The sequence below is a fragment of the Nycticebus coucang genome, chromosome 7, assembly GCF_027406575.1.
Source record: "Nycticebus coucang isolate mNycCou1 chromosome 7, mNycCou1.pri, whole genome shotgun sequence".
Lineage (NCBI taxonomy): Eukaryota > Metazoa > Chordata > Mammalia > Primates > Lorisidae > Nycticebus > Nycticebus coucang.
The window spans coordinates 54,893,469-54,909,036 of record NC_069786.1 but is presented as its reverse complement, the minus strand read 5'-3'; the positions used below and the strand labels follow the sequence as shown (position 1 = coordinate 54,909,036).

At 38.2% G+C, this 15,568-nt stretch overlaps 1 protein-coding gene across 19 annotated transcripts in view; it reads left to right on the top strand.

Moving 5' to 3' along the window:
- BAZ2B (bromodomain adjacent to zinc finger domain 2B) overlaps positions 1–15,568 on the top strand; it is a 303,102-nt gene that overhangs the window by 269,168 nt on the left and 18,366 nt on the right. For all 19 annotated transcript variants that reach the window (XM_053596953.1, XM_053596957.1, XM_053596946.1 and 16 more), the window contains 4 exons: positions 9,833–10,488; positions 10,912–11,185; positions 11,454–11,609; positions 12,221–12,381. In XM_053596953.1, the coding sequence (XP_053452928.1) occupies positions 9,833–10,488; positions 10,912–11,185; positions 11,454–11,609; positions 12,221–12,381 (1,247 nt within the window). The remainder of the gene's footprint in view (positions 1–9,832; positions 10,489–10,911; positions 11,186–11,453; positions 11,610–12,220; positions 12,382–15,568) is intronic.

The window sequence follows — 15,568 nt, the reverse complement described above, 5'->3', positions numbered from 1 at the left end:
AGCATTATCTCTCTGGACCTGAGAGGATAAAGAGAGTTCTACAAAGTATGGCTTAATGTAAGAGCCAGGGCAAATGAGGTCTCTGGTTAATGCCAGGTAGGAGTAATTCCCATGGTGTTGGAATTCCCAGAAGGTCCTCCATAGACGAGTAGGTTAAGGATAGCAAATCCAACATTATGATAGCTTTGCACTGAGTATCATTTATCATTGTGTGGGATAGCTGTATTGTAGATTATTTGGTACCATTTGTTAGTATCAGTAAGAAGGATGAAGAGAGAATTATTCACACTCTAGCCACCCTCTGATGGGCATGTTTATGCCTATGAAGAGTCATCATTTTCTGCTTTTTGACTCCCAGGTACCAAGGAACTTCAAAGTGGAAGGATCTTTATGAGGTATAGTCAGTGTTCAAAGTAATAAACATCAGAAAGCACCCAGACTATACAATCTATGGAGTTGAAGGGGTTGATACGGTTATTTTCCAGTATGTTACTCCAACATTTCTCTACTGCTTCTGGATAAGAGGGAACATGGAACAGTTACCATACCATGTTAGCAACCCCTTATTGAATGGCAGCAGCTGTGAAAGGAGCTCCATTGTTTGATATAATCAAACAATGTATGGAAATGTATGGAAGCCCCAACATATAACAAATAGGTCTCAATCTTAACAGTGTATATTGTCTGCACATGCAAAAGACACAGCAACTCCATATACCATTTGCTGGTCCTGGACTTTTCTTTTTAGGGAGATTTTGTATGATTGATGCTGTTTCAGAACTTGGTATAGGCCTGTTCAACATTTCCACTTGACTCTGGCCAAGTCTTGGAAGGTGACGTGCTTCCAAGTACTGGTCAATTTCCTTCAGATTTTCATATTTCTGAGAATAAAGTTTCTTATAATGTTCATTAAGTATTTTTTTTTTATTTCTGAGGAGTCTGGTGTTATTTCGTCTTTCTCATTTCTGATTGATGAAATTAGAGATTTTACTCTTTTTTTCCTGGTTAGGTTAGCCAAAGTTTTATCTATTTTATTGACCTTTTCAAAAAACCAACTTTTTGATTTATTGATCTGTTGTGTAATTCTTTTGTTTTCAATTTCATTTAATTCTGCTCTAATTTTGGTTATTTCTTTTCTTAAGAAATGAATGTCGGAATGTTTTTCCTTTTCCAGTTGCTTGAGATGTCCCATTAAGTTGTTAACTTCCTCTCTTTCCGTTCTCTTGAGGAAGGCTTGCAGTGCTATAAATTTCCGTCTTGGGACTGCCTTTGTGGTATCCCAGAGGTTCTGATAATTCATGTCTTCATTGTCATTTTGTTCCAAAAATTTGGCAGTTTCCTTCTTAATCTCATCTATGACCCAGATATCATTCAGCATAAGGTTATTTAACTTCCATGGTTTTGTATGAATATGCAGATTCCTGTTGCTACTGAGTGCAACTTTTATTCCATGGTGGTCCGAGAAGATGCAAGGAATAATTTCTATTCCTTGAAATTTACTGAGGTTAGACTTGTGACCTAAGATGTGATCAATTTTGGAGTATGTTCCATGGGCTGATGAGAAGTATGTGTATTCAGTTTTGTTGAGATGTTCTGTAGATGTCTGCTAAATCCAACTGTTGGATGGTTAGATTTAAATCTAAAATTTCTTTGCTCAGCTTCTTATTGGAGGATCTCTCCAACACTGCCAAAGGAGTGTTGAAATCTCCGACTATTATGCAGCTGGAGGAAATCAAGTTGCTCATGTCTGGTTGAGTTTCTCTTATAAACTGAGGCGCATTCTGGTTGGGTGCATAAATATTAATAATTGAAATCTCATCATATTGAGTATTACCCTTAACAAATATGAAGTGCCCTTTCTTATCCTTCCTTACTTTTGTTGGTTTAAAGCCTATTGTGTCTGCAAAAGAATTGCAACACCTGCTTTTTTCTGATTACCATTTGCCTGAAATATGGACAACCATCCTTTCACCCTGAGTCTATATTTATCTTTTAAGGTAAGATGTGATTCTTGTATGCAGCAAATATCTGGCCTGAGTTTTTGTATCCAGTCAGCCAACCTGTGCCTCTTTAGACGACAGTGTAAGCCGTTCACATTAATGGAGAATATTGATAAGTCTGGTAAAATTTTGGGTGTCGAGTTTTTCAAAAGTCCAGTGGACATTTTTAATCCTTTTGCCACTGTGGAAGTTGGAGTTTGATCAAAAGTTTCTGAGTGAGTATACTTTTGTGGTAGAGGATTGGGCTGGTCATTATGGAGGATAGGTCTGGGAATATCATGAAGAGCTGGTTTGGTTATGGCAAATTTCTTCAACATATGAATGTCATTAAAGCATTTAATTTCTCCATCATAAATGAAACTCAGTTTAGCTGGATACGGGATCCAGGGTTGAAACTTATTTTGTTTTAGGAGATTTAAAGCCGATGACCACCCTCTTCTGGCTTGCAAAGTTTCAGCAGAGAGATCTGCAGTCATTCTAATATTCTTCCCTTTGTAGGTAATGGTTTTCTCATGTCTGGCTGCTTTCAAAATTTTCTCCTTCATATTAACTTTAGTGAAGTTAATTATGATGTGCCTGGGGGTGTCTCATTCAGGTTGAGTCGTGCTGGGGTTCTGAAACTGTCTGCTATCTGAATTTCAGAATCTCTTGGCATGTCTGGATAATTCTCTTTCATAATTTCATGGAGAAGGGCCTCTGTGCCTTGCGAAGCCACTTCATTGCTTTCAGGGATTCCAATGAGGTGGATATTAGCCTTCTTCAAGAGAATGATCCATTTTTGCTCTCCATTTCTCTTCCTCTTTGAGAGTTTGGGAGCATTCAAAAGCTTTGTGTTCAATGTCAGAAATCCTTTCTTCTGCTTGCTCCACTCTTTTCCTGAGGGATTCTGCTGTATTTTTCAGATCTTTGAGGACTGTAAATTCCTGCTTCAGTGTGTCAAAATCTTTGGTGGGTTGTCTTTAAATTCATTGAATTCTTGAGACAACTTTTGAATTTCTCCTCGAATTTCTAATTCCAACTTTTGAATTGTCCTTGAATTTCTAATTCCAAATTTTCCTCCATTCTATTAATCTTGTTTGCAATCCAAATTCTGAATTCGATTTCTGATATCTCAGCTAGCTGTTTATGAATGGGATCTTCAGTTACATCTGCCATATCTTTCCTTGGGGGGTTGATCTACTCTGCTTATTCAATGTTACCAGAGTTTTTCCACTGATTCTACCCCAGGATTATTTTACACCATTTGACTTCTCCCCTGGAGCATGTACACCCACACAGGGCTACAGCCTGAGAAACTGGGGACCTGTTTGGTATGGTGGGGCTAAGTGGGTCTGTCTTGTTTTCAGCTGGTCTCTGTCTGACCCTACTGAAACAGTTACTCTGGGTTGAAGTCTCAGCTGTGGAGAAATACCAGCAATTTATTCACCCCGCCCCCCACAGGTAACAATTGGAAAAGGAAAATCAAACCTTCCTACAACCACGCATCCAGGGCACCATTTGGATAGTCCTTGGGTGATTGGCTCAATTCAAAAGGTCCAAATCAATTGTCTCAGTCAGCACCTGTCTCAGGTGGGAGAGTTTAAAAGGCCTCTGGCAACTAGATTATAGGGGTCTGCTGACAACTCAAATATGATTGCTCCAGTGCTCCATGAGGTCAGGAGGACCCACCCAGCAAATAAATTAGTCTGGGAAGGTTGATGCCTTCTTCCCCACCTTGCACCTTTGTCACACCCAGTCACTGATAAACCCGCAGGGCTCTGACCCAGTTGCCTCCAACGAGCAGATACTCCAGGGCTTTGCACCTGCCTGAATCACAAGGAGATCTATGTCTGCTCAGCCAGGCCACTGCTCCCTGCCACTATCTGGCAGGGGGAGGTAAGGCCTGACAACCTCGGGATGCTGGAGCTGTTCACTCAGTTCCAGCCCCGCCCCTGATTGATGTTACTGACAGAACGGAACAACTTTGCGGGAATTTTTTTGTGTCCCTGCTAAATTCACCTGCAGAAGAGAAGCTGTTGTGAGTTCCCTGAACCTGTGTCTCTGGCCCTGTCTGTGCCACTGTAGTTTGTATTCACAGCACGGTTACTTGTCAGTTCCAGCCTCTGCCTGCCCTCCTTTTTTTAGGCTAATGATCCCCTGGGGGCCAGGTGCATCTTAGGCTCAGTAAAGTGGTCCTCTGGGTCAGCCCCGCCCTGGGAATCTCCCGACTCTGTGCATGCGTTTTCTAGTCCCCGCGCTCTTCCGCCAGTGGTTGCCACCTGAGAAGATGCCTGGCCTCCTCTGGTTGCCCAGAGAGACAGGATATGTGACTCCGGAATATCCAGGGGTGAGCCCTATTGTTGCCAAAAACGGCTGCTGCTCTGCGCTTCAGTGCACCGCCACTCTGGCGTGGTTCCCTCTCAGCCGACCGTCCTCTCCTCACTCCCATGATACAGAATCAGTACTGACCAGCTGCAGTCCAGGCCCTGTCCACACCCCTTGAGAAATCACCAAAGAATCTGGACTCCTGGGGGACAGACCTCCAGACCTCAGAGTGAGAGTAGAGGAGAGTGCTGGGAGCTCAGAATTGCAGGTAGAGAATATATACAGTTTTCCACAGTTTTATGCCTGGCAGGAGAGCACCATGGCATCCTAGTAGGGGAAGTAGGTCCAGTTTTTAGAGGGTCTCTCCCATGGAGTATAATGGAAGGACTTTTGAACTCTGCTCATTTGTTTATGGGGTATTCTGAGCCGTTCTCATCCCACTGGGGGAGGGGACTCCCATCCACTGGGTGATGGATTTTGTACCTTTTGTTTGTATCCTTGGGGTCACAGCTCGCCTCAGCAGGGTTGATGTGCGTTCTTCAACCTTCTCTCTTGGCACAGCTCTAATCCACCAGGTTACTTGCTAAATTTCTGTCCTTTAACTCTCCTTCTGGACTGGAGCCTCTGTGGAAAGCTGGCTTCAGACAGCCATCTTGTCTCCACCCCCTCAAGTGATCCTCTTGTCTAAGGTTTTCTATTTTTAGTAGAGATGGAGTCTCACTCTTCCTCAGGCTGGTCTTGAACTCCTGAGCTCAAGCAGTTCATCTGCCTCAGCCTTCCAGAGTGCTAGGATTACAAGCGTGAGCCACCATGCCTGGCCTTATTCTTGGTTATTGCATCAGGTCTATAAGTATACAACCCAATCCCTATTCTGGAAAGGTGAAACTCTTACCTGAAGTATGAGAGTTTTATATTATCAGGCATCTTCTTTTCTGGATCAGACCAGGAAAGAGCAATCCTAAATAGCCAACTCCTAAGAATCTGCTTCGTTTAGTCTTTATAATAATAGCAAGATGGCTCATAGGGGGTGGGTTGTGCTAGCACTGTCAACGTGAAGATGGGGAAGCTATGAAAATAATCCTGAGGCTAAAGATGGAGGCTTTAGCTCTTTCATGTTTACATGGATGCTGCAACATATTATTCTTTGCAAAGTATCTCAAGTATGGAAAAAAAAAAGAAAAACTATCCAACATACTTAGTCTTACTATAAAACCAATTTATAGCTTTCTTATGAAAGCTATAAACCCAATTATAGCCCAAGAAGAAGGGGACAGGGGAGAGGGAGGGCAGGGTAGGGGGGAGGATGGGTGGAGGGAGGGTAATTGGTGGGACCACACTTACGGTGCATCTTACAAGGGTACATGTGAAATTTACTAGTTGTAGAATATAAATGTCTTAACACAATAACTAAGAAAATGCCGTGAAGACTATGTTAACCAGTTTGATGAAACAATTTCAAATTGTATATAAAACCAGCACATTGTACCCCATGATTACATTCATGTACACAGCTATGATTTGATAATAAATTTCAATAACTGAAAAAAAAAAAAAAAAAAAAGAAAATAATCCTGAGGCTAAGCCATACTGAGTGAGTGAGGGCCCTTGAGCCCTGAGAGGAGGCAATTTGGGGCTGAACCTCCATTGAACCTGTGTTCTAAATGCCAATGTCTGTGTTTCACTTAGAATTTAATAAAATCTGATTCAAAGTTTAGCCTGCTTCAGCCCAACTAGGAGAGCCAAAGGAGAAATATTCTCTTGAACTGAGAGTGGCAGACCCCAAGGATCCAATGACAACAGTTAAGTGAACTAAAAGGTTCAGAGTGATTCTAATAAAACTGAAAGCAACATAATCTCTTTCCAGAAGCAAACTTTGCTATGTTTAGGGTTTATTTTTTATTGAGAAATAGTATTTTCTGTGTCAGATGCACTTGAGTTACTGCCAGGGAAATTAATCAAGTAAACAGCACTCCCTGTTTTATCTCTTACTTGTCTTCCCTCTCTTTCATCTGTTTTGAAGATATTTATTAATACTCATTGACACATGTCATAGAAGTAAGGACTGGAAAGAACAGGGATTATATGAGATAAAGAGAAGACTGTTTAAAATTTAAAAAAAAATTATACTAAATATCCTGTGTATACTTTTAATTTATAAAAATAATTTTATATTTTAATTAGAGGTTTAATTGTTCAGAGTTAAGCAATTTGAATGTAATAGTTTAAGGCAACATGACTGGTAAAATGATTAACAGCTCAATCTACTTTATTAGATAAGAAATGAGAAGTCATCTACTAGTCTCAAACCAATAAAATTTTTTATTTGGTTTTGACTATATGACAGACATCTTAAAGATTTGAGCTTTCAGGATAAATGAAAAATGGATATTAGCATACCCTTACTAGCTAGTATATTACATAAAATTAAAGGAATTTGTGAGATCTGTGAAGAGAATATTTGCGACTGTTTTCACCTGTGCCTAACAGGAGGTAATGAAGTATGGTAGTCTTGTCAGGGCAAATGTGTTTAATTGCACAAAGATCATATAGGTATACAATTTTTTTCTGGCTACTTAAGTTTTTTGTTTTTTTTTTTTTTTAGACAGAGTCTCATTATGTCATTGGTAGAGTGCCGTGGTGTCACAGCTCACAGCAACCTCAAACTCTTGGGCTTAAGAGATTCTTTTCCCTCAGCCTCCCAAGTAGCTGGGACTACAGTCACCCACCACAATGACCGGCTATTTTTTTGTTGTTGTTGTTGTTGCAGTTGTTTAGCTGGCCTGAGTCAGGTTCAAAACCACCACCCTCAGTGTATGTGGCTGGTGCCATAACCTACTGTGCTACGGGCACCAAGCCAAGATTTTCTGTATCATTTGTTTTAGCAATTTGGTTTACCTTAATGTTTCTTTTGCTTTGAGTTTTTGTTCGTTTTCTTTGATGTGTGAGTTTATAGTTTTTGACAAATGTGGAAATTTTTTACCTGTTATTTTTCAAATTTAATGTCCTTCTTTGCTAATTTTACTAACTGGACTGGGTATGGTGGCTCACGCCTGTAATCCTAGCACTCTGGGAGGCAAGTGGATTGCCTGAGCTTTAGAATTCAAGACCAGGCTGAGCCAGAGCGAGGCCTGGTCTCTAAAAATAGCCAGGCATTGTGGCAGGTGCTAGAGGCTGAGGCAAGACAATGGCTTAAAGCCAAGGTTTGAGCTTGCTATGAGTTGTGATGTCACAGCACACTACCCAGGACAACAAAGTGAAACTGTCTTTAAAAAAAAAAAACAAAAAACTAATTCTCAATTCTGGGTCACTTTTTTTTTTGGGAGAGAGAGAGCCTCAAGCTGTCACCCTGGGTAGAGTGCCATGGCGTCACAGCTCACAGAAACCTCCAACTCCTGGGCTTAAGTGATTCTGTTGGCCTCGGCCTCCCAGGTAGCTGGGACTACAGGCACCCGCCACAACGCCCGGCTACTTTTTTGGTTGTAATTGTTGTTTGGCAGGCCTGGGCTGGATTCAAACACACCAGCTCTGGTGTATGTAACTGGTACCTTAGCCACTTGAACTACAGGTGCCACGCCAATCTGGTAAGAGAATCTGATTGACTGATTCTCTTAGTTATGTGTCACATTTTCCTTCTTCCTACTAATTTTGATTAGATGCCAGACATTGTAAATTTTACCTTGTGAAGTGCTGAGTATTTTTAAATTCCTATGAATATTCTTCTTTGTTTGAATGAGACACTGTTGAGTTAACATATTTGGGGGAAAAATTCATCTTTTCAAGTCTTGCATTTAATATTTGTTAGGCAAGACTAGAGCAGTGCTTAGTTCAAGGCTAAAAAGTATCTGCACTACTGAAGGAAGATCATTCTGAGTACTCTGTGTGAATCTTGAAGTCTCCCTGATTTGTGGGTAGGAACAGGAACTACCCCCAGCCTGTGTGAGCGCCTGGCACTGTCACCTCTAATCCATTCAAGTGGTTTTTCCTCCTGGCTTCAGGGAGGTTCCTCACATGTACATGCTGATCATCATTCAGCTGAATACTCAAGGGGTCCCTCTGCAGGTCTCTGCATTTCTTTCCTGTGAGTATTCCAGCTATTTTGGTGTCCCTGAACTCTCAGTTCCAACTCCTAATCTCAAGGAGTCTGCCAGCCCCCAACTGGATTCCTCTTCTCTGTACTGTAGCCTGGAAACTGTTCTTCCCCACCTCTGGAAAAAGCTGGGGCAATCATATGAGGGTTTTTTTTAGTTCTTTTCTTTGTTCTTTGATATCTGGTTTTTAATGAACTATTTGTTCATGTATTTTGTCTAGTTTGGGTTGTTTCCTACAAGAGGGTAAATCTAGTCCCTGTTACTCTATGTTGGTCAGTAATATTAGTCTGATGTATAGGATTTTAATTTCAATTAGAAACTAATTTGAAGAGAAGGCTGTGAGAACTATTTCAAATATTATTAGAAGACAAGTTGGGTAAATTACGATATATACATGTGACAGAATATTATGCAGCTGATTGAGAAAATGAAGTACAATTATATGTTTTACCATAGAAAGCTCTCTTAAGAAATATTATTAGTAAAAATATTAAATTCATCCTTCTATTTCATCACTCAAGGAATACTTATTGAGCTCAGTTTTGCAGCTGCTACCATTTTAGGCATCTGGGATTTAATAATTAAATCCAAAGCAAAAGTTTTAATTTTTAATAATTAAATCCAAAGTTACACATTGCTCTGCCAAGGGCTCACATAGTAAGACTCTGTCTCAAACAAATAAAAATATAAAAGAATGTCCTTTTTTAATTACATAGGTTTAGGTGTGTATTTTTTTTTGCTACTAGAGGATTTATATGAAAATATAATCTTTGCTGTGTAGTAGTGCTTTTAATTTTCATTTTACTTATAACATTTTTATGTTTTTTTGCAATGAATATATATTTATTTTCTTCTTTTTTTTTTGAGACAGAGTTACACTATGTTGTCCTCCATAGAATGCTGTGGCATCACAGCTCACAGCAACCTCAAACTCTTGGGCTTAAGCAATTCTCTTGCCTCAGCCTCCCAAGTAGCTGGGACTACAGGCACCTGCCACAACGCCCAGCTATTTTTTGTTGCAGTTGTTGTTGTTTGTTGGCCTGGGGCAGGTTCAAACCTGGCAACTTCGGTGTTATGTAGCTGGCACCATAACTACTGTGCTACGGGCACTGAGCCTATGTTAATTTTCTAATGAGGGAACATACCAGCCACGCACAGTGGCACGTGCCTATAGTCCCAGCTACTTGAAGGCTGAAGTAGGAGGATCATGAGTTGGAGCCCAGCCTGGGAAAAATCACAAGACCCACCCTACTTCACTTCCATCTCCCCACCCCCACCCACCACCACAAAAAGGGAGGGAACATATGGGGAGTATTTGGTAATCTAGAAATATTTGTCTAAATATTTATGCATATAATTTGATAAATAATAATAAATTTAATTACAGTATTAACTTGTTCTGAATTAACTAATCTTTATAATGCTTTTTGATTTTTGTAGGACTAGAAGAAATTGCAAAAGAAAGAGAAAAACTTAAAAAGGCAGAAAGTATCCAGATCAAAGAAGAACTGTTTGAGACCTCTGGGGACACTTTAAATTGTTCAAGTACAGATCACTGTGAGCAAAAGGAAGATCTTAAAGAAAAGGATAACACAAATCTATTTCTTCAGAAACCTGGCTCTTTTTCTAAATTAAGTAAGCTTTTGGAAGTAGCTAAGATGCCTCCTGAATCAGATGTTATGGCCCCCAAACCAAATGTTAGTGCAAATGGATGCACAACGTCTTATCCAAACAGTGGAAAACATTCACTGGGCAGCGTTCAATCAATAGCAACACAAAGCAGCATGGAAAAGACAGACTCAAATAGTCTGTTTAATACTGGCTCAGGTGGTCCAGGGAAGTTCTATAATTCCCTCCCCAATGACCAGTTGTTAAAAACATTGACTGAAAAGAATAGACAGTGGTTTAGCCTTTTGCCGAGAACACCTTGTGATGACACTTCACTTACCCATGCTGATATGTCAAGTGCTTCTTCAGTGACTCCTCAGTCTCAGCCACCGTCTAAGTCACCTTCACCTGCCCCAGCTCCTCTTCTTGGATCATCTTCTGCTCAGAATCCCGTTGGCCTAAATCCATTTGCTTTATCTCCTCTTCAGGTTTGTACTGCTAACTATTACTCTTTTTTATATTACTTTAGGTAATCTTTGACTCCATGAAGATTTTCACTCAAGGGAGATCAGTTGAGTAGTTAACAGTATCTCTGCCACATTTTGAAAAGTGAAACAAGTCAGAATTTCTGTCACCACGCCTCGTTAGAACTACTGATTTCTAGCCTGTGTCTGAGTCTTCTCTAATTACTTTTTAACTTATTACTGTTACAGAATACCTGAAAAGGAAGTTACTTTGGGGATCAAGAAAGAATGTGGAATTTAACATTATTGTTTTAAGTATATTTAGTTTTCCTATCATTGTCATAAGTAAAAGAATATTTTTGTAGCATTTGAAAAATAATTTCAGATTCTAAACATGTTCCCTTGCTTCTTAAATTAATCTACTTTTAATATGTTTTGTTTTTATAGATGAAAAGTGGCGTATCTATGATGGGTCTTCAGTTTTGTGGGTGGCCCACTGGTGTGCTTACTTCCAATATTCCATTTACGTCGCCTTTACCTAGTCTGGGATCAGGCTTGGGATTATCAGAAGGAAATGGTAATTCACTCTTGACTTCCAATGTTGCTTCAAGTAAAAGTGAATCTCCAGTCCCACAGAATGAAAAGGTGTCTTCAACTCAACTTGCAGCTGTTGAAGTAGCAAAACCGGTAGATTTTCCTAGTCCAAAACCCATTCCAGAAGGTAGGTACATTGAGGTGGTTTTAGCCATTTACTTAATTTTATTATCATATGATAGATTCCTATATTATAGCTAAAACCACAATGATTTTTTAAAACTAGTTAAAATATATTATATCTTTTAATTTTATTATCATATGATAGATTCCTATATTATAGCTAAAACCACAATGATTTTTTAAAACTAGTTAAAATATATTATATCTTTTAATTTGTGTTATGCCCTTATTCAGAATATTTATAAAAGATCTACATATTTATCTTGATTTAGAAATGCAGTTTGGTTGGTGGAGAATTATTGACCCAGAGGACCTAAAAGCTTTGCTCAAAGTGCTACATCTCAGAGGAATAAGAGAAAAGGCATTACAAAAACAAATTCAGAAACACTTAGATTATATTACTCAAGCCTGCATCAAGAATAAGGATGGTATGTACCTAAAAGAGATTTCTGCTCTCTCGCTTAGTTATGAGAATTAATTCTTTCATTCTAAAACACATTACAGTTAGCCCTTTGTATTCCTGTGCTTTACATCCATGAATTCAACTAACCATGGATCAAAAATACTCTTAAGAGAAAAAGGATAGTTGCATATGTACTAAACATGTACAAACTTTTTTCCTTGCCATTATTCCCTAAACAATACAATGTAACAACTATTTACATGTCATTTACATTGTATTAGGTCGTATAAGCAATCTAGAGATGGTTTAAAGTATACAGAAGGATGTATGTAAATACTACATCATTTTGTATAAGGGCCTTGAGCATCCATGGATTTTGTTTTCCTCAGAGGTTCTGGAACCAGTCCCCCATGGATACTGATGGATGTTTTATTTTTCATACCTGCAGACATATTGTTTTATATTTTTTAGGGTGTTTCTATTTTTAAGAGTAAGCTACCTGCACAAGCACAGGTACGTTTGTGTTAAGTTGGATGTACCTGGTACCCCTGGAATTTTGTTTATTTTCTGGAAGAAAGCACTGAGAGGAAAAACTTAATAAAGTGAATTTAAAAATCAGTATCTTTTCCAATGTAGTTGCTATTATTGAATCAAATGAAAATGAAGAAAACCAAGTAACTCGAGATATAGTGGAAAACTGGTTGGTAGAAGAACAAGCGATGGAAATGGATTTGAGTATCCTTCAACAGGTAGAAGATCTAGAGAGGAGAGTGGCATCAGCAAGTTTGCAAGTGAAGGTAAAATCGACTTGGAATAAAATCTATTTTTAGGATAATGGAAGGTAACTAATATTTGTTATATGGCTAATATATACCAGTTACTATGGTAAATGTTTTTACTTTTATCTCTTTTCATTCTAAAAACAACCCTGAGTTACTCTCCCCCATCTTACAGGTAAGGAAACAGTCTCAAAGTAAGTAACCAGCCAATGGTCATATAGTTTAAGTGTCTAAAAGTGGATTCAAACCAAGTCAGTCAGTCTGACTCCAGAGCCTGTATTCTGTTTACTCAGCCTCCTAAATAGTATTCAGAAATATTATTTTTGGTGTGCAGTTCTTTACTACAACTAGAATTTCACAGTTTTCTTCATGATAAATATAATGCTCTAGTACAAATCTTAATAAACTCCTGTTGCAGTGTTTCTTCTATAGGACCAGGAATTCCCTTGTAGACAAGTCATGATTTTTATTCCACATAATTTAAATTTGGAGGACAATGTAGATATATCCAAATACGCATTATATGTATTATGCAAAAACATGCAACGTATATTAATATATGTAAAGTTTTTATTTACTTATCTACTGAGCTTTTATCATTTCACAGACCGTGATTAGAGCTGGTTTCTAATGGATAGGCAAAAGGAAAGCTTTACTTCTGTGCAAAAAAATTGTGGTTTTGGAAAGAGGGATGTGAGAGTCTTTTCAATTGACAGTAAGATGGTATCTCTGAGAATAAATGGATGGATGCTGGATAGTGTGAAAGGGTGAGACTCCAGCAAAGGCTTAAAAAATTTAGTCTCCATCTAATTTAATTTGAAAAGTCGTATTTTACTCAGAATGAGAAATTTACAGAATAATACTGTTGTATCCAACAATTAATATTTCCTTTCATTATTACTTTAACATAGGCATTTGGACACTTTTGAGGATCTCTAAAATATGTACTTTTCCAGAGCCAATAAAATATTCCTTTCTTGCCACAAACATAATTACCAATCTTGGGAAGCAAACATTTATCATTTGCTGAAACTGTTGTGCTAGCAAACTATGACTCCTCCTCTTGGTACTATAATACAATATAAAAATGCCTCATTTACCTGGCAACTTCAACAAATTAACTCTTCCACACTAGGTAATTTCCTGAAGAAATAAAAATTATTCCATTTAATGCCATACATTTTTAACATGTTTGTCATATTTCTTATGTTATGCATGTTACTGCCTTCTTAAATTGAGAATAATGAGTATAATTAAATCATTTTGGTGACACAAGATCATCAGTATGAAGACCAATTATTAGACAATGATTCCCTCAGGAAATGTGAAGTTTTGCTTCTACCGTAAATGTTGCTGGTGTGCTGTGCTTTTTGACGTTAATAGTCTGCTTCCTGTAGTCTGTCTTTGTTCTCTCTCTTGGTCAGTTGTTACTGTTTTGCTGGTTTCAAGTTGATTGGTTCCACTATCCTTATTTTCCTCCAGCTTTTTCTCAACTAATTTGCCAATTCTAATTGACTATTGATTGGGAAAGCATATCATCAAGCTTTTTAAAATTATGTATAGAGTCAAAGTATGAACCTGAAACATTTTCCTGGTGTCATACTGAGATTTGGGTGCACTGACCTTACCACATTGCTGGCTGCTTAAACGTTTGGCTATGTTTTCAGTACCTAAGATAAGTGGAATTTGCTTTTTAAGTGGGATGTTTTAACACCCTATTGATAAGATATTACTGTATTGGCTTGGGGCCTGTAGCTCAGCAGCTAGGGCACCAGCCACATACACCAGAGCTGGCGGGTTTGAACCCAGCCCAGGCCAGCCAAACAACAGTGACAACTACAACAAAAAATAGCTGGGCATTGTGGCAGGTGCCTGTAGTCCCAGCTACGTGGGAGGCTGAGGCAAGAGAATCGCTTAAGCCCAAGCGTTTGAGGTTGTTGTGATGCCACAGCACTCTACCCAGGGCGACATAGTGAGACTGTCTCAAAAAAAAAAATGATATTATACTAAGAATTGTACTGTAATTATGTTAGACTGAAGGGTCTAAGAACACAAGTGGTGAAAAAATGAGGAAAATAGCCTCAAAACATTATTTTAACATCTATAAGGAAATTAATAGTTTTTTGCGTTTTCCTTTTTCCCTAAAAATAAAATAAGAGTTACATATTAAGCCTTGGAAATAGCTATTGTGAAGGTGCATAAAGTAGGTGGTCTAGGTACACGTAGATGCATTCATTGCTATTTTTAATATTGGTTGGTTGGAATTGCTAATAACCTGGAAGCTTGTTTTTTATATTGTGAGAAAATTTGTGAGTCTACAGCTCTAGTTCTGTTGTTGAGAATATACAAAAAGTCTGATTTTTTAAAATTAATACCTTTGGTTTTTTTTTTTTTTTTAGATTTCAGATTAATAAGAGAGTACAGACAATTAGGTTACAATGTTTGTGTTTGTTAGGTAAGACCCCTGTTGTAGTTGTATCCGGCACCCAGGAGGTGTGCCATATACTCTTACATTGTGCCCATGAGTTGGGGACACACCAATCTCAAAAAAATCTGATTCATCCAGCTCCTCTAAGGATAGCTCCTATGTTTCTTCTTAAATTTTCTCTTTTACAACTTAATTAATTCTTTCAACTATTAGTCCATGATCTTTTGAATAAGCACCAGTTTCAGTGTTATTCTTAAAATGTTGTACCCATAAGTATACATAGAGATGTCTAACTCTATGTGTGCATGTGGCTTTTCCTTTCTTTAATCTGGCACTATACTTCTATTAATGCTATTTGAATTAATACCAGGTTTTATCATCCACATCATACTATCGTTTTACTATGTATATGCACTGTCACAGAAATCCCTGGACCGCATTTAAAGTATTCTTAAGTGAGTTCTATCACATGTGGTAATTTCTGTGATTACTTTGTTTAACCTTCAAAGCTGAAATTTGCATTTATCATTGTTATATTTTTATCACTTTCATTTGTGCGCAGTTTTCCAAATAATGGAACTATTTTTATTTTAATTCTGTAATCCAGAATATTAAAATCCCTTCCTACTTTTAAGTTACCTTCGTGTTTATAGCAATCTGCCAAGTTATTCATAAATATATTACTAGGGCAAGCTAAATATACAGCCTTTGGACATTGGCATTGAGGACCCTTTCTGAGGTGACAAGCTATATTGCCTTTTTTTGGGTATAATTTTT